At 37.6% G+C, this 18,432-nt stretch overlaps 1 protein-coding gene across 3 annotated transcripts; it reads left to right on the top strand.

Annotated features, from left to right (window-relative positions):
* The first annotated feature begins 786 nt into the window (after positions 1-786).
* Positions 787-17,916, top strand: LOC139958514 (lysine--tRNA ligase-like). 3 transcript variants are annotated; one of them, XM_071955622.1, is made up of 15 exons: positions 787-1,026; positions 1,659-1,885; positions 2,375-2,516; positions 3,997-4,162; positions 5,120-5,213; positions 6,198-6,280; positions 6,710-6,813; positions 6,988-7,113; positions 7,748-7,867; positions 8,700-8,862; positions 9,617-9,790; positions 10,440-10,525; positions 12,579-12,664; positions 13,026-13,382; positions 15,551-17,916. In XM_071955622.1, the coding sequence occupies exons 2-14, from the start codon at positions 1,725-1,727 to the stop codon at positions 13,339-13,341; spliced, it is 1,821 nt and encodes a 606-aa protein (XP_071811723.1). In that variant the 5' UTR covers positions 787-1,026; positions 1,659-1,724; the 3' UTR covers positions 13,342-13,382; positions 15,551-17,916. The 3 variants fall into 3 exon arrangements, with proteins under 3 accessions (XP_071811723.1, XP_071811722.1, XP_071811724.1); XM_071955621.1 differs by having other exon boundaries at positions 788-1,026; positions 13,026-13,296; XM_071955623.1 differs by lacking the exon at positions 1,659-1,885 and having other exon boundaries at positions 789-1,026; positions 13,026-13,296.
* The last annotated feature ends 516 nt before the right edge of the window (positions 17,917-18,432 follow it).

Genomic DNA, 18,432 nt, shown 5'->3' with positions numbered 1-18,432 from the left:
CTCCCCTCCCCTTCCCCTCTTGGGAGAGAGTTGGTGTTTTAATGAACCCCATCCTTATTAAATCGTAAACTTGATATCATCATGATACAAACAATAAATATACCCCCTCCCCTTGGGCAGCGTTACCATTCTTTGTTACGGAAAATGTCACAAAAGTACTATACAACTTCTCACAAAATTGTCCACTTTTACAATTGACAGTTGACTGTAAAAGACTGATATGCTTTACAGTTATCAGTCATATTTTGTCGTTCTGAAAGCCTCCGTTTTACATGGATTAATAATTTTGACTTTTGAAAGAAAGAATTGCGAAGTAAAAAAGAAGACTACTTTTCATAGTACCGTTTGTTTACGATTACTTCTGTGGTGTTACGTCTAAGTAGAGGACGCTATTATCTTTTGGTTTCTAGAGCCATATTATAGACACGGCTGTTGGTTTCACTTCCGATTCGGGCCGGGCACGTGCAATAATAGAAGAAATCCGTGCAATAGAAATAAAGATAGTATCTAACCAGATCAGAAAACACTGTTCAGTTGTGCAAAAGTACAGTATATTTTCTAAATAAAGCTCTATATATTTACAAAATTAGATCTATTCTACCCATAGGTTAATATAGAAATAATTTTAAGTCATAGTAGCGGATATGAACGAAGCAATTAATAATTATTAAAAAAAAATACCGTATTGAACAGACAGACACATTACATATTCGCCAATACAGATATTGTAATATCTGTGGAAAGTTTCACACATCTGTACATGTCGTGGAACTAGTTCTCATGTGAATGATATATCTAAGTTTTGCAGCACATCCAAGCTCGTACTGTTGCAAAGATTTTCAACAGTGTTTTTGCTGCAAGTTCTATAAGAAGGTCTAAGGCAATTAGTTAGCACTGTAGCTTGTGTAGGGATCCAATCTTTACTTACGATCACAGAAAGGGATTTTCGGCCTGTAACTACACAAAATAAAGACAACACTTGTCGTGTTCGGTCATGGCTGACGAAGAAAAGAAAATCAGCAAAAGGTAGGCTCGGCTAGCATAAACCCTGGTTGTATATGTTTTTGTTTTTTTACTAAGGTTTAGTCTTGGCCTAACTTACTTGAGCCTAGGCCATGAGACGTAGTTTTACTTTTAGGCATATACTAACTAGGGTTAAGCCCTAGGCTAGGGTACAATAGAGTTAGTCACTACACTGTAGTACTACTAGCATGCCTAACCTAGGTGAATAGCTGTTAGTGTACTGTTACCTAGGCTAGACCTAACATTAGATCAAGTACTGATGGCTAAACTGCAGTTAAACTTAAATTGGCTTTGCTCAGTAACACTAACAGTTAGGCACTGATATTATGTTACTTAGGGAGATGTGTTGTTTTCATATTTGAATACCAAGTAATAATTTCCCACCCGGACTTAAGCAATAAAAACGCAATGCAAACGTGCAGTCAGTATGCAAGCTGAAGTCAAATTGATTTATTAGCTGCAAATATTACATTTGTAGTAGCTGAACATTGTAACTGTATACACACGTCACTAGTTAAGTGCAGCATGAGTGTCTATGTGACATGTGAGTATGTCCGCATTCCTAAGAATGAATTGTAGTTTTTGAGCTTATAGTCCTGAAATTTCTTTCATTATCTCCCAATTTTCTTTTGCAGGTGATTCATGCTCAATCTTGACTTATTTATTTTTATCGAGTAATTTGACTTTACGGTAAAAGGCTGATGGTGCTTTCAAGGTTGCTACTTGTCACTCTCAGGGCCTGCAATAACCCCCCATCATTCTGCAATGGCCTCAAGACCAACAAAATATCAGTCCTATCAAGGCACATCTCAACTTGCAATGGTTTCTGCACAGATCATACAAAGAATGTAACCTCTCACAGGTTAGTCAAATAACTCAAAAGAAAAATCTAAAACAGTTTAAAAAAGAAACGGAAAGTACATTGCATGCATGGAAAAAAAAGAAGGCAAAAGAGAAAAAAAAAAATGTTTGATCTAACAGTACAGAGTGTTGTTGAAAGTAGATTTAATGGTGGTGCTTGGTGTATATAGATATATGGATAGTACTACGAAACTACTGGAACAATAGCCAAATATCCTGTTACTGTACAACGGAATAATTACTGAAGATAGTAGTAAGGGATCTTGCAAATGAAGAGCGGAGGTCAAGAGAGACCAGTTGTTACCATGAAAGCACACATCTAAAAATGATAATGGTTAAGCTCATGTATTGAACATTAAGTGGGATATAGTATTTGAGGGAAATTGAAAGTTTTATTCTTTACCCTTCAGCCTTCTGGATTCCTTAAATCATTAAATTAAATACAGAAAACAGAATGTTTCAATGGGTGAATTTTCTCTTTGTTTCGTAGCGAGCAGAAACGGAGGGATAAAGCCGCCAAGAAGGCCAAAGAGAAAGAGGAGAAAGCGAAAGTCTTAGCGGAGAAACAGGCTCAACAGCCGCAACAGCCACAGAAGAAAAAAGTGGAGGATGAAGAGACAGCAGATCCAAGGGTTAGTTTGATTTTCAAAAATTAAGACAACTGAACCATCAATTATAGTTCAGTGCATAATTAGTAATGACATTAATGAACCGTTTCAGGTACAGTATAAATTAATGGCATTTGTTTTCAGAGAAAGCAAAAGTGCATGAGCAACACTCTGTATATCAATGTCAAAATCAATTGTAGGTTTGAATCATTAATTGTGAATTAGCTATTCTTGTTGAATAGAAAAGCCAGGAGGGATGCCTGAACATTATCAGTTTCAATCATATTTGAAGAAAAAAAAGATGTTTCATAAATTTGGGAAAACTTCTTCTGCCAACTGAAGAGGGGAGCCAAATTCATGACATTATAAACATACAGTACTTAACAAAAACAATTTCCTTGGATTGCATCAGATTTAGGGGTAAAAGGTTAAAACAGATTGCTTTATATTTAGGTGTAAATAATTGCATCAGATTGCATGAGATTTGGTTATCATATTCTCCACTAACAGTCCCACTCGGCAACTTTATTGATAAACAATGCAGTGGAATTTGGTCTGGATGCTTCACTGGTTTGTTTGTTTCACTTTGACGATTGTGTAAGCATAAAAATAAAAGTATGTACGGCTTAGTATGGAGGGTACATAACTTACATACGTAAGTTATGTATATGTATGAATAGCAAACTGATACGTAGTGGATGTTTATTTGATGTTACTTAAAGACCCGGAGCTCACCGTTTTGTCGATGCCAATACACTTTTCCATTCAAAGTATGTTGTTGGTTTGTTGTATCATTAGATGTCACCAAACGATATAGAAAAACCTTGAGAATATTTATCTTAAAATTAATTTTCAAAATCACACTATATCTACACCACTTAGGCATGGCCTGCGACACTTCTTTAGCAAGTATGCCTAAGTTTCCAGATTTTCTTTGCATAGAAGAATTGCAACACAGTTGTTCAAGGCAGAGGCTTGAGAGCAAAGCTGTTGTCACTATGTCACTGGGATCGCTTCATTTTTCCTAAAATGTATTACGAAAATGAGATTTAGTTGTTCCTTATCCCATATTTTCATGTGGTGCCCCTCCTTGCTTTCCTGTGTACAGTATAACCTGATTTAGTTGACCCTAGATCCCAGGTTTGTAGCCCTCTTCTCATCAGTCCTGGTTAAAAGCATAACTGTTGATGAGCACTTATGATCAGTTAATTTTAGGGATATAACCGAAAAGCATTGCAAAAGCTGCTTCGAGAATCTCTTAGAATGTGGAGCAAGGATATACTGTACAGTATGTAATATTAGAAGTGAAATTCAGCTTGCCACTTTAAAGCAGTGAATAGGTTTGATCACCTTCCATGGAATATCATTTCAGCACTAACCCTTGATTGAGTTGCCCAAAGTGAAGAATAATGGCAAAGAGTAAAATGGCATCAGTAATTTGTTCAATTGATGTACAGTAATATTGCATTGATTTTCTTCCTGCCTATTTCGTCTCATCCTCCAGGAGTATTTCAAACTCCGCTCCCAGGCCGTGGCGACCCTGAAGGAGAGTGGCGAGCATCCGTACCCCCATAAGTTCCATGTCACCATCTCCCTGAAGGATTTCATTGAAAAATTTCAGGACAAAATTTCTCCAGGAGATGTTTTGGAAGAGACCTATTCCCTCTCAGGTAAATAACACTAATGTGAACCTTTTTGAAAATTGATTTCCTCTTTATCCATTTACTTGGAAGTAAGACTTCCTAAGTCCCTTTGGTGATTAGCTTGGGTACAGCTTCAGATTTTTGATTTAGAGCCAATTTTTGGTAACACTTCATAAGCAATTGCAGTTTTGAAATTTGTTTGAAAAGTTATAATTGGTTACTATTTAATTGTGAAAAAAGAGTAAAATTTATCAAACTAACTGAATGAAGTTATTACAATATGTACATACAGTACTAGAAAAACAAAATCTTCATAGAATAAGTTTTTGTGTTTTTGTTGATTCAGAAGTGAAAAGATTTACCTTTATCTTTAGTACTGATAATTATATATCTATGGAGTTTTGTGTCAAAGGCGAAGTGACGGTTCCCAATTTTGAATAAAATGTTCTTGCATTGATGCCAAAAAGTTTAACATTTGTGATACCATGTAAGGCTGGCAATCATATAAGGTGCATTAAAACAATAGTTGTTGTCACAGTCTTTCTCTAAACATGATTTGTAGCTGTTAGAAAAATCATCTTGAAATGTGCTCAGTCAGAATCAGAAGTAGATTTGTTTGAAAAGTGGTGAATAGAGTAAATTGTTGCAATGGTGACAAACTAAAAATGATTGAAATTGTAGCAGAACCTTCAAAACTGTTGTTTAAAGTGAATATAATTCCTCTTTAAGATTCTCGACTGTAAAGTTACACTCTTGCTAATGGCACTATTTTTAGTCTTCAGGAAATGAAGACTTTTCAGAAGATGGTGAATAAATATTTCTGATATTTAGTTATTTACCTTACTTCACGATCTTTGTGATGATTCGAAGAAAGTCATTTACAGCAGTCGTGGGTATAATCTGAAGAAAGATTTCATTCCTGCAGGCTGTATCAATGTACACTTTATCATGCGTGCAATGTGTGTTTGTCTGTCTGTCTTCCAGCGAGGGTCCACGCTAAGAGAGCATCGGGACCAAAGTTGATCTTCTATGATATACGAGGAGAAGGCTGTAAGCTACAAGTAATGTCTAATACACAGTAAGTATACACTATATATATAACACACCTAGATCAATCAGGACAAAAATGAAGAAAGTCAGTTTTTGTGAATTTGTTCTTTGCAATATCGGATAGTGGAGGTTATTATGTATGCACAATGTAGGACCAAGCTACCTCACCAACTTGTTTCAGCTCCGACCATCATCTACACGCTCACTTCGCTCTAATTCATCGCTGATGTTACTCATCCCTAGAGTAAAAACACAGACTTACGGCTTGAGAACTTTCGCATCCAGTGCACCGTGCCTGTAGAACGAACTCACTTCCAGAACATGTAAAAATGTGCAATACTGTGAACGGTTTCAAATCAGCTCTCAAAACGTATCTTTTCACCAAGGCATATATGTTATAATTGTTATTATTATGTTAAGCCCTAGGAGAATTATTTCATAGTTTGTTTGGCGCTTTATAAAAAAATTATGTATGATTATCAATCAGAGTATTCCATCAAGCTGGCAGGTTGATAATTTATATGGTGTCGCATCGCAAGATACTGTGCATAATGGACAAATTTGCTCTTTACGAGTCCAAAATTGAATAGCAGGGGTTTATGCACAGGAACCACAGTATTTTTATAATGAGACAAAATTCAAAGACTTTAGAACCTTCCCACAAAATTTGAACGCCGAGTTATCGACTGGGTGGAGTATTAAAGAATTAAAGTGTTGCACAGAGGGAGGGGGGGGGGCCAATGGGACTTCCATGTCATTTCCAAATTGAAGAAGTGTATTTGTAGTTTAAGATTGCACCCTCTTGTTTCCTGTTCTTCTCCCTGTTCCCCCACCCCCCCCCGCACACCCCCTTACCTTGCCTTTGCTTGGCTGTTGCTGCAGTAACTTTGTATGCATATTATATTAAAAATATTAATGATTAATGCATCTTGAGAGACTATGGAGCCCTGGACTGCAAGTTATAATGCTTAGCGAGGTGTTTTTTTATGTTGTCTTTTTGCTTTCATCTTAGATATTTCCCTTCTGAAGAAGAATACTTCAAAATCAATGATAAAATCAGAAGAGGAGATATCATTGGGGTCAAAGGTCGACCAGGTATGTCTTTATACAACAAGTTGGGTACAGTGTATGCTTTTATCATTAACCAATAATGCTGCAATGTCTTACACATTCTTTGTTATTGTTTGTAAGGTTTCTTGCTTCTTTATCAACTTTTATTGTGTTTGCACCAAACCTACAAACCAGATGGGTGAGGGCTAGCCAAATTGAATTCTTATTAAATTAAAGATTTGCTTATCCTAGTTAATTTGACGTGGCATGGGTGCAAAAGATTCTTCAGACAGGGGTCCTTTTTCCAGACCCTCCCCCTACTCCCTCCCTCAACACCTTGACACAACATAAGGGGTGAAAAGGCCTAAGTAATACCAAACGGTACTCATTTATGACCAAAGTTGTTAAATAAGGTTATCAGTGGTCAGACAAAGGACTCGCATCACTTGGCCTCTTCTTTCGTTTTCCTCTCAGGGAAGACCAAGAAAGGAGAACTGAGCATCGTTCCCACGGAGATGGAACTCCTCGCTCCTTGCCTTCATATGCTGCCTCATCTTCATTACGGACTCAAGGATAAGGTGGGAATAACATTTTCTTTTGTCATGATGAATGAACCATAATTATTATCTGTTTTTTTGTGACTATGCAAAGTTTTGCCGTACATAAAATGCCCCGTTTCTGACAGATGTAACCTCATCTCAGACTTACACAAAGACTTTTTTCTCCTCCATCTGTGTAAAACATTTCTGCAGGAAACACGATTCCGACAGAGGTATCTGGATCTCATCATGAACGAACATGTCAAGGATATATTCGTGACCAGAGCCAAAATCGTGTCCTACGTCCGTAAATTCTTTGACGAGCAGGGTTTTCTCGAGGTAAGAGTTTCCGTCTTTGTCGCATCAGCTCACTCTGTTCGAAGGAATAATTTAAGAAACCTTATTATGCAATCCCGAACTGTTTGTCAGCCAACGTGTTCCCTCGCCAATATATTTCTTTATTAATATAACTGTTTAGACTGTATGTATAACAACCACAAAACACCTTATATATTTTTTTTCGCAATTGAACAATAATATTGTGTCTTTGATGCCACTTGATGTTAGATTTCCCATAAACAGTGGAGTTCATTTAGCCTTTGGGGTTGAACATTTTGTAACCTTTGTAATTTGCATTTCAATAGATTTGGACTTTTGCATATAAAGGTAACGTCTTCTCCTACTTATTTATTATGTCTGGTAACTTAAATACATATCACTCTAGAATGTTCAAATTCGCTTTAGGATGTGAAAGAGGTGAAACTGAAATTCCTTGTTTCATTTCTTAGGGTGTTTTGCTTTTTATGGTACTGGACCCATCTAAAATTTGTTTTCAAGTGATGTCAATCTTGCTTTCCAATTTTAAGGGATCTTGAGAGAAATAAGTTTCCCGTGGTTATTGTTATCAATGACTCACCTGCAGCTATGAATTTTTCAAAGCAAAAAAAGGTAAATCATTATAATTCTCTTTCAGGTGGAGACCCCTATGATGAATATGATTGCCGGAGGGGCGACTGCCAAGCCGTTTATCACGCACCATAACGACCTAGATATGGATCTGTACATGAGAGTAGCCCCTGAACTTTACCTCAAGGTATGGTTAATGTCATATCATAATGTGTAATCTGTTAAGGCTTCACATTACTTCAAGAAAGTCAGATCTGAAGTGGAAGGTGGTGTGGGGCATTGGGGGGGGGGCAACTGCTTGCCTCTGATGACCTTACCTGTCGCCAGTTAAATGCAGGGTTCGAAAACATATTAAAGGTTTCCTCATCACAGCTTTCTAAGAACCTGAAATTTTGGACATGGTCAGGAGTAATTGTTTGCAAAGATTTTCAGAATGTCACAATTTCACTAAAATACAGGAAAATTAATAGTACTGCTATCTAAGGATGTCTTTACAGCCAGACCATACCGATTTTCCCCCTTTTTCCTCGGCGCTGCTTAGATGTTTCTCAGGTGCTTGGAATGCGGGATTAATTTCATACCCTGTGTATATAAAATGACTTGACTGGTCTAGCAGGTACTTTTGCTAGAAATAATGATTTTTGGCTGGAGATCAAAGTAGACCTTTAAGAAAAAAATTCAAGGTCCTTGGAAATGTAATCCATGACTGTTACCGTATATTAACAAATGACTCTGCCAATGGGAACAGATTCAGGCACAAAAACCCTTGGAAAATAACTAAGTAATACATTTTCTTCAGGAGAACACTTTTGAAAAGAGTTACCGCAATTTTTAGCAGACCTTTTGTACGAGTCCCAATCCTTGGTGGTGATTTACGTGTAGAGACAACCATGATAGATTAATGAGTAGGAAACGAGTGGAGGAGTAAGAACCCATTACAAGTCTGATATGCTAACATTTTGGGGGGGGTGGGGGCAATATAAATCAATGTATTTATTTGGTTACTTCATAATTTTCAGATGTTAATAGTGGGAGGAATCCAGAGGGTCTATGAAATTGGCAGACAGTTTAGAAATGAAGGGATAGACCTGACTCACAATCCAGAATTTACGACTTGTGAATTCTACATGGCCTATGCTGACTACAACGATCTCATGGAAATAACAGAAGTACTTCTGTCCGGTAAGGAGTTCACTGTTCTTTTTTATACTGTTATCTCTGTTAGTAGAGAAAAACACTACTTTTAACATTTTTTGTTATCTATGTTTGCTTCTTCCCCCACCCTTCCCCTTGTTCTCCCCCTCAAGGAATGAATAGAAGAGAAAACACTATGATACCAATATATCTCAGTTGTCAACAAGTCATAGCATTGCTAAATATACTATCAAGAGTCTTATTTTAATTGTTTCTAGCATTTAATCTTGCACCATATGGTTAGAGTCTTTGTGCTGACAAAAAACCGTGAGCTCGTTTCCTCTTGTTCTTTGTGGTTCGGCCTTCCAAAAACAAAATACGTAGACAGATTACTGAAGAGATTAAATTACAACAAAGGGAAATGGAAGGAAGTGCCTAGGGAAACCCCTGAAGCTAAACAAAGCACAACGCTTTTTATAAACACAAGGAAAAATGTCACTTTTGTATTCACATGTATTCACTTTGCTGTTAACCTTTATCGCTCCAATTTGAGTTTTGAGATTTTTTATAAAATACTGAGGTTCTGTGCACTAAACTTGCTTATACCTCTTGTATTTATTCAGTAGTATGCCCAATTTTGACTACCATTGTTCTATCTTAATACCAGATAAGTTATTCCTTGTAAAAAGTTTGTATCAAAAAATTAAAAAATTACGTTCATATTGATTTATTTGATTCATTTTCTATATTTAAATAATAAATCTCTGACTTTTTGTTGTTGACTTTTTCCCCTTTATGACAGGGATGGTGAAAGCCATACAAGGGTCACACAAGATTGTTTATCACCCCGACGGTCCCGAAGGCGAAGCCGTGGAGGTGGACTTCACCCCTCCCTTCCGAAGAATCTCCATGATCGAAGAGTTAGAGAAGGTCCTCAAGGTGAAATTCCCACCACCCGATCAGCTTCACACAGCCGGTACGTCGTCATATCTTTCCGTCCTTATATTCTGTGAATCACTGAACCACAGAACTGAATTTTGCACATTTTTTTTATCATTCTGCATAAAATTATGAGTTAATAATGGAGTCTTAATGTGTATGCACCTGGTTTAAAAATTAACTGCAAATTGCCATCGTTAGCCACCTGCCCTTCAAAAACCTTCCGTTAACAATGTCAACGACTTACGTACCCCTTCCCGTGGAGATGCCGTACGTGCCCCCCAAATAATGGTCTGGATCTTGAAGACTTCCTTATCAAACCTAAATCAGGGCTAATGCGATATTTCACCGGAAAACAGTGTGTAAAGCAGCTGCAGGAAGACTTAAAGATCTATTTCACAGTTTCACCGAGAATCTCATGAATCAGTCCTGTTTTTCAGGCATTTGTGTGTTTTCTCTAACTTTGGAGGGAAAAAAAGCGTTGGTGGTGCCCTTTCAACTTCTTGAAATTTGCCAATTGTTTAATCTGTTTCATTTGTTTTTCTTAGCATGTTGTGATCTACTTTCCTCGGTCTGTATCGAGAGGCAACTATTCAATATCCGCGGGACCTAGTTGTCGTACCGCAGGCCACGTCGTGCTTGTCGTCGACCGACATCAACAAATTATGTCCCTTTTCTCCTTTCAGATGCGAATAAGTTCTTGGATGAATTGTGCGTCAAGAACGAAGTCGAGTGTCCTCCACCAAGGACCACAGCGAGGCTGCTCGATAAGGTACAGTGATTCAAGAGTGTTATCGTCATGGCAATATCGTCATATCGTCATGGCAATATCGTCATATCGTCATGGCGATATCGACATATCGTCATGGCATTATTTGTCCCACAGACAAAGTGATAATCCACTTCAAAATTAAGTTACCATTTTATACAAGAGTCTTGCAGAAAGGTGAAAATAAAACAAGGCTAGATCTTATGTAAGATTTTAATTGACTCCCTTTCACTGCTTAATATATTTGTGTAGGATGTTTTAGTTAGTCTTGTTTAATATTCATGGAGAGGAACAGTAAGTGTGGTATGATCACTTCCATGGTGAAGATATAATGAATAGCAATGCGTTGAAATACCTATCATAGAATCTTAACATGATGCTTGGGGTCTCTTCTTGTTTGAAGCTAATTTTCAACTAATTTGCCCCTCTTTTTTTGCGGGGTGGAAATTCTTTGTGGCACTTGCTTGGAAATTTGCGCTAGTTAACCGGGGTGAATCTGATTGAAAGTGGAGTACATTTATTCAAAGTTCAATTGTGTAATTAGTTCATTAATTGTTTCATTGATTAATTGATGGATGGATGGTCAGTCAGTTAATTAAAGCCAACTGCTTTTGAATGCGGAACTGCAAGGTATATAACTGAGCAATCGACGAGATAAATTGTGAAAACAGCTGAGCAAACACCTGGACTGTAACGTTAACAGTTAAAATAACAATAATATTCCCCAAGACTTCAATATTGTAAGTAAGTAAGTAAGTAAAACTTTATTGATCCAATATGGAAATTCGTGTACTCGCACGTACTATAAAAATTCTCAAATGATAGAAAGAAAAAAAAATAAAATAAAAAAAATATGACTGTACAGATAATATGGTAAGAGGGGTAAGAAATTAACGTTGAAGATTGCTGTTGAAAAGTTGAATTGCACATGGGATGAATGAATTGCGGTGTCTGTTGGTTTTCAAGCATGGGAGTCTCAGTCTCCCACTGCCCCTACTCATGCAACTGTCATGGAGATGGTCATGGAGTGGGTGGGCACTGTCCCCCCACACAGTGTCAAGTTTACTCTGGAGTAAGCATTGATAAACTTCATCTACCGTAGGCTGGGAAGTACCGATCACCTCTTCCGCTTTCTTTCTAATTCCATCGATACGATCTCTTTCCGAATTAACTACATTTCCACCCCAGCAAATAAGACAATAACGCCAGACCCCACAGATTGTAGCATTATAAAACATTTCCAAAATTTCAGAGCGAACATTAAAGTTGACATTTTCCTGAGGCAATAAAGTCGGGAATTCAATTTCTTAACAAGAGTATCAATATGTTCCCCCCATGATAAATCATTGTTCAAAGTCACGCCAAGGTATACATTTGACTCGACACGTTTGACTGGAGTTCCCTTAATAATGGCTGGTGGTGGGGGATTAGCATTCCGCCGGAAGTCGATCACCATTTCTTTCGTCTTTCATTTATTGCAATGTGTTATTAAATTAATCTAGCTGAAGATCTTAGTTTTAGTAATTGTGGTCATTACATACTCACAGCCAAGTTTGTAGGAAGTCAACCCAGTCTTGTACAGTGACCCCTGTTTCTTCTGTGAAGGTTGCCAAAAAAAAACTCTGATTGGAGGTGGGGGAAGTGTGTGTTACCCTTAGACATTTTGTTAGGTCAGAAATTCAAACTTTGGGTGAGGGTTGTTAAATTAATTTCTCATCATACAAGATGGCTTTTGCAGTTTCAAACATTCTATTGTGCGGTTTCCAAGATCTGTGAACAAGTACTAATTTCTCGCTTACATAGTTGTGGAATCGCCAGTCTTGACTGTAAACACATTAAACAAAGGAAATTTGCAAAGCCTTACAAGTGTATACTTTGTTCACGTGCAATTATGAATTGATTATGGCAGTATATATGCTTTAAGCCACTAGCTCTATTTATGCTACTGAGCCCGAGAGATCTTGTCTACCTGTAACCTCTTAGAATTGAACGGTGTCGTGGGTCTTATTGCATATGTTTATTTATCCTTTCTCTTTCTCGGTCTTCCTGTTCACAGCTTGTCGGTGACTTCATCGAATCTCAGTGTATCAATCCGACGTACATTATAAATCACCCCGAAATCATGAGTCCTTTGTCTAAATGGTAAGATAAAATTGATATTGTCTGTTGTGTTTAACCCTGCCAGTGTTGAATGATTTCTGAAATTTCTGGAAAATAAAAACAAGCAAACTGTAACTTCTTAGTAACCAAGTCTTCATACACTAAGACTAAGAAATCAATGGGTGCACTGCAGATCAAGGTCCTTCCAACATTTCTAACGTACTACTTTACATAAGTATGCAATGACCGTCTCGGCATCCAAACCACCCAAACTGTCCTCCGTCATTTAAACCCAAACTGCCTGACGGTTAGGATATCTGTGACATTCACGAAAGGGATCCACGTTTAATTAAATTCTAAATGTAATCCCCCCTCTACTTTTCTCCTTAATCGTGCATCTCAGGCATCGTACTACCAAAGGCTTAACCGAACGTTTCGAATGCTTTGTGATGAAGAAGGAGATCGTGAATGCCTACACAGAGTTGAACGACCCCCTCGTCCAGAGGGAGAGGTTTGAGATGCAGACGGCTGACCGTGCGGCCGGAGATGACGAGGCTCAGCTGGTGGACGAAAACTTCTGTACCGCTCTAGAGTACGGGCTCCCACCCACTGGAGGGTGGGGTATGGGGATAGATAGACTGACCATGTTTCTGACCGATAACAACAACATCAAGGTGAGTACAGGCTCCCACCCACTGGAGGGTGGGGTATGGGGATAGATAGACTGACCATGTTTCTGACCGATAACAACAACATCAAGGTGAGTAGGGGCTCCCACCCACTGGAGGGTGGGGTATGGGGATAGATAGACTGACCATGTTTCTGACCAATAACAACAACATCAAGGTGAGTATGGGCTCCCACCCACTGGAGGGTGGGGTATGGGGATAGATAATTTTCAAGGATAATTCAGGGAAGCATACTGTGACAGCAGTACTCCAGATGTGACAAAAGGAAGAACATTTTAGCAAGATATAAACAGTACTATCTCTTACAAATCTTGTAAGATTTGATTGACCTCTAAATTGTATAAAAAGTCATAAAGTGGCTATTTTGTTTCCTTTTTATTCCTCCACAAATTAGTACAGTTAACCAACAAAAAACACATTCTAAACTCTAATTCCAGTTTTGTAAAAAACATTTTGAAGAATAAAGACAAATCAGCTTAGATGTTTATAGTATCATTCATCAAAGGCTGTTATGTGTTTTTTTATTACCCTTTAAATTGTCTGGAAAGTCATAAAGTTCGATTAAGTTTGTAATTTCCTCACAAACTGTGACAGGAGAAAAAGGACAGAGTTCCAATTTATTAGAAATATCTGAAAGAATGGAGAAAGTTCGGTTTAGATGTGAATAGTATCGTACTTGTAAATATTATTGACTAACAATTGTCACCCAAAAAAATATGGGTTTATTTTGTAATTTAACCGCAAGCTGACGTATGAAAGGAGAGGGGAAATAGCACCTCTGTCATTTGTTTCATTATCAGATTCCTAATTGGTGCAGAGAAAATCATCTAATTTAAATATTTATAGTTAGAAAGAGTTACTGTGTGTACAAGGGTGATAATACATTATGTATTCTACGGCCGTAACAGAAGGAATTTTTTCATGTTGCATTATCTTTGAATGAAAAGCAGATTCTACAAATAATTTGCTCCTACGTAAAATTGGAAAGTAAATATCTTTTTGAGTCGTACAGATTTTATCATGGAAATATGATGTCAGTATGATTTCAAAATTTTTACACTTTGTTTGAAATCAATATCATCTCTGTCAGCAGATTTGCATGTATCACTTGAAAAAAAAATCTGAGAGCCATCTGGAAGGCAATATCGTTCTGGAAGGCAATATCTTTCCAAGAATCTTAACAAACTATTGTTTTGTTATTTATAGTTTTGCTTCAAAAGCTAAGCATTTTGTGCTAGTATCACAGTCCAGAGCAAAATGTAATTTCTATCAAAAACAAAAAAGCGAGGCAAATTTCTGTCTAACGTGACCTTGTTTGCTATTTATAACGTAGCTTAGACAAACCCCAGCAGAGCTGACAAGAAATTATTTTAATCGACGATGATGCCTTTCTGAGATAAATTACGAAAGATTCGCGGTAATAAATCTGCTATGAGGGGAGAAACTTCTTGGTAATGGATGCAGCCTCTGTGAATAGTATTACACATTGTCAACAGTAATTCAGATACGTGACTGCGGGGTCAGAGGAAATGAAAAAATGAAAAAAAAAAAAAAGAGCTTGAAAATTGGAGTAGATGTTGGCATCTTTATGTTCGGTCTTGCTCCATAGCCGCTACAGAAGGAAAAGTGGATTCTGTCCAAAATGATCTTATTTTCTGTACATGTGGCATAAATAACGGCATGACGGACTTGTGTCCTAGACGTGTTTTATATGACACTGGGGAAGTAACACAGCTCTGAGAGCTGTTTGCAGAAATTTTGACGTTTGTGGAAGAAAAAATAAAAAATAGATAAACTTACAGTAGATTGATTCAAGAGGTTTTAGATCTCTCTTGTACAGAATGAGTTGTTTTAAAAAAGCAATATGCAGAATGGTTTTATTTCATGTAATCAGGGACTGAGGTCAAAACTGGGGGTTTTCTTGCACCAAATATGAACTGTTCGCTTGGGTTTCCCCAGGTTTCGGGGTGCGGAAAAGCTGCACGCCGGCCGCTCTTCGTACACCTGTCGGCTAGATGCACCGATTCATTTATATTGGCATGAAGTAATTCCCTTTGCTAGATCTAAAATGTAATTCCAGCTTGTCCTTTGCTGCTTCGATAAAAAAATTATCTGTCTTTCTATCGAATTTACAGAGGTAACTTTCACCATCTTGTAACCATTTTTTATAAGGCAAGTGATCTTGTCCAAGGCTGATATAAATTTACCTCTTGTGTTTTTTGGTTTTTTTTCGTTGCAGGAAGTTCTGTTTTTCCCAGCCATGAGACCAGACGACCAAAATACCGAAGGCCAGACGGATCAAACAGACGGCAATGCTAAGGAATAAAAAGGAATTTAAAGGATCAGTCATCGAGGATCAGTCGTTAGGGATCAAAAGAAAGGCGATAAGATTTAAGAAGAGTACATGGCAGAAGGAGAGATTAGTTTGAATGGTCGATTTGATCTCAGTTTTGAGATTAAACTATAATATCTTAGACAAGCTGGTTGATCACACCCCAAGCATTTTTCTAAAGTAAAAATTTTTGGTGTTTGATAAACATGGGGCCCTCGAGGTCAATGGGGTCTTCAAGGTCAATGGCCTCTCAAGGTCGATGGGTCAAGGGGAGGGGGGGGGAATAGTATATACAATGTGATCATATCTATGTTAAACAAACATTTTGATCATTTGTAGGGAAGTAGTTTGTCTAACTTGTGTGTTTGATTATTCACATAGGTAATGGGTAGTTTGTTGATGCGATCAAAGGTAATGTAGACAAACGATTGATCGTAGGCTCACATTAATGTAATGAATGGTTGGATTGATTTGTCAGGGCGTCTTATGCAACTCGTGGCAACTGTATTGTCACTAGCGAAAAAGGACGGCCTCAGGCATCGCACAAAGATTCCCAAATTATCTCGTAATGAAAACCAAGAAACATTGCCTTTTTTTGGTTATATTCCTCAGGTATTCTGAATGCATTTTGACAGATATATCTGGCACGAGCATACAAATCGTTGCTTTCTACTTAACGGTTTGCGTCATTTTTCAAGTCATTGGACCACAACATTGCATCACTACAAGGGATATGTAGGCAAGCTAATTCATAAAAGTTACATTTGCTGTCGTTGATGTCATATGGCTGTTCTACTTAATACTCATCTGCGGGGGGGGGGGGTGGGGAGGGGGGAATTGAAATAGGTATAAGTAGTCATGTGTTTATATTGAGAGAAGATATCCAACACTAGAGTTTCTCTTTGAAGGTTAGCTTGCTGTTTGCCAATGTCACCCCTGCTGAGTGCTCAGTAGTACCCCAAGCAGATTACACCTTAACTCAAGTGACCTACAATGTCCTTGTCGTAAATAGCTAGGTTAGAACAGTAGTAGGGCTAGAAAAAGTCAAATTTTGCTCGAGGATACTGTTACCAGTCGTTAAATCTGAGCTTCTCATTTACAAATTTCTATGCAATAGGACATGACTTGTCCTGCGCTAATTTCGACAACTTAAATAGGAAACTGGAGTAATTTGTAAAACATTTTGGATGTTAGAAATGTGTGTCTAGGTTGTTCTATATAGAAACTTTTAACGTTTCAACAGCTACTTTCACTTTCTTTGTGAAATGAACCTGTGAACTTATCTTAAATAAACCTTTTGTCTTCAAAGCATATGTCCCTTGTCAGCTATTATGCATAGTATGAACTGAAAAGCATTTTTTTTACAAGAAACACAAGCAACATTAATTAATGACCCTTAAGACCTGTCAGTCAGGAAGTTTGAAAGTGGGAAGGATTATCTCATCCCTAAATGGTAATGGATAAGCTTAAGTTCTTAATAGTGATATTGATGTATATCCATCTCTCTGACTGACACATCCCTGGTATATTAAAGTCATCAAAACTCAGTGTTTCTCAGGATTCTGGTTTAGAATATCTGTTACAAATTAGGAAACTATATTTATTACGTTGTCGATGGTGTGCTTATAATGTTATCAATTAATTATAAACCTTATCCAACCAAAACTACAAAACCCCAACAGACCATATCCAACCAAAAAAATACAAATGACATAAAAATTTGATAGTCTTCTCTGAAGAGGTATTCTTTGGCCTGCTTTGGGTATCTAGAAATGGTCACTAATGTAATTATCTGTATTACCTCGGAAATCATGTTCTTAATTCATTTTACTCAATCTCCATTGAATAACACTGGAACAGACATTTTAATTTACAAATCTCAGAAAAAGTTTCAACCCATGTTTCAAGAATCTGAAAACAGAAAAAAACCTATCAAAACAACTTTTGCCAATTGGCATAAAGATTTACCGTATAATTATGTTTCACTAATTTCAGGACGGTGTGGCTTAAAGTAACGATAATTGTCAATCCAGAAATGATGTTTAAGTCTGTCTTTTATCCTCCTTTATCATTCATTTCAACTTAAATATTGATAATGATTGGAAAAAATAGATTATTGACTCTTTATTAAACTTTATTGTCTGGTACCCCCTCCCCTCCCCCCAAGAACAAAAATGGTCAGAAAAGATTTGGGCTTCCCTCAAAAGTGAAGTGTAGCTACGACCCTGACATTGGATCTCTTCTGTGTGCGTTGAATAATACAAGAAACAATCCGATTTAGTGTTCTAGTTTTGTTTAATGTGTTTTTCTTCGTAACAGTGTATGTTGATGAGGGTATTGCATGCCAAGGGTTGTAGAAGCCAACGGAAGCTGATCAAATCCCTATCTATGTTCGTGGATTAACAACGGTTACTTAAATCCTTCCCTTTTCCACGAGTGATCAGAGAGTTACGAGGCAGGCGTATAGTCGTCGAACCTATTCCTGTTCCCAGAGGTAGCTACTTAATTCCCCCACCCCCTCCCAACCCCATCTAGCAAGCGAGAATGTGCCCCCAGCATATGACCACTCAAACCATCCCATTTATCTTCACTGCAGTGCAGATATGGTTAAAGACAAACCCCAATCTCCCAGATAAGATTCCGCTCAACAACATTGTCACAGCAGTAATTTTGAATTAGGACCCTAGAATCTGGTTCCTTGCCAAGGTTTTGAACCCGGGGGTGTAGACTAATAGCTACACATTGTCTTCACCTTATGTAATAATACACGTGTGCAGAGAGATGTTTCA

The sequence above is a fragment of the Apostichopus japonicus genome, chromosome 18 (genome assembly GCF_037975245.1).
Source record: "Apostichopus japonicus isolate 1M-3 chromosome 18, ASM3797524v1, whole genome shotgun sequence".
Lineage (NCBI taxonomy): Eukaryota > Metazoa > Echinodermata > Holothuroidea > Aspidochirotida > Stichopodidae > Apostichopus > Apostichopus japonicus.
The sequence above is the reverse complement of the archived record's forward strand: the minus strand, read 5'-3'. Positions and strand labels throughout refer to the sequence as shown.

Coding starts and splice junctions, on each gene's coding strand:
- LOC139958514 (XM_071955621.1), top strand. CDS start 1,725: ATGGTGCTTTCAAGGTTGCTACTTGTCACTCTCAGGGCCTGCAATAAC. Junction 5,214..6,197: donor CAAGTAATGTCTAATACACA/GTAAGTATACAC, acceptor CTTTCATCTTAG/ATATTTCCCTTCTGAAGAAG. Junction 7,114..7,747: donor ACGAGCAGGGTTTTCTCGAG/GTAAGAGTTTCC, acceptor ATTCTCTTTCAG/GTGGAGACCCCTATGATGAA.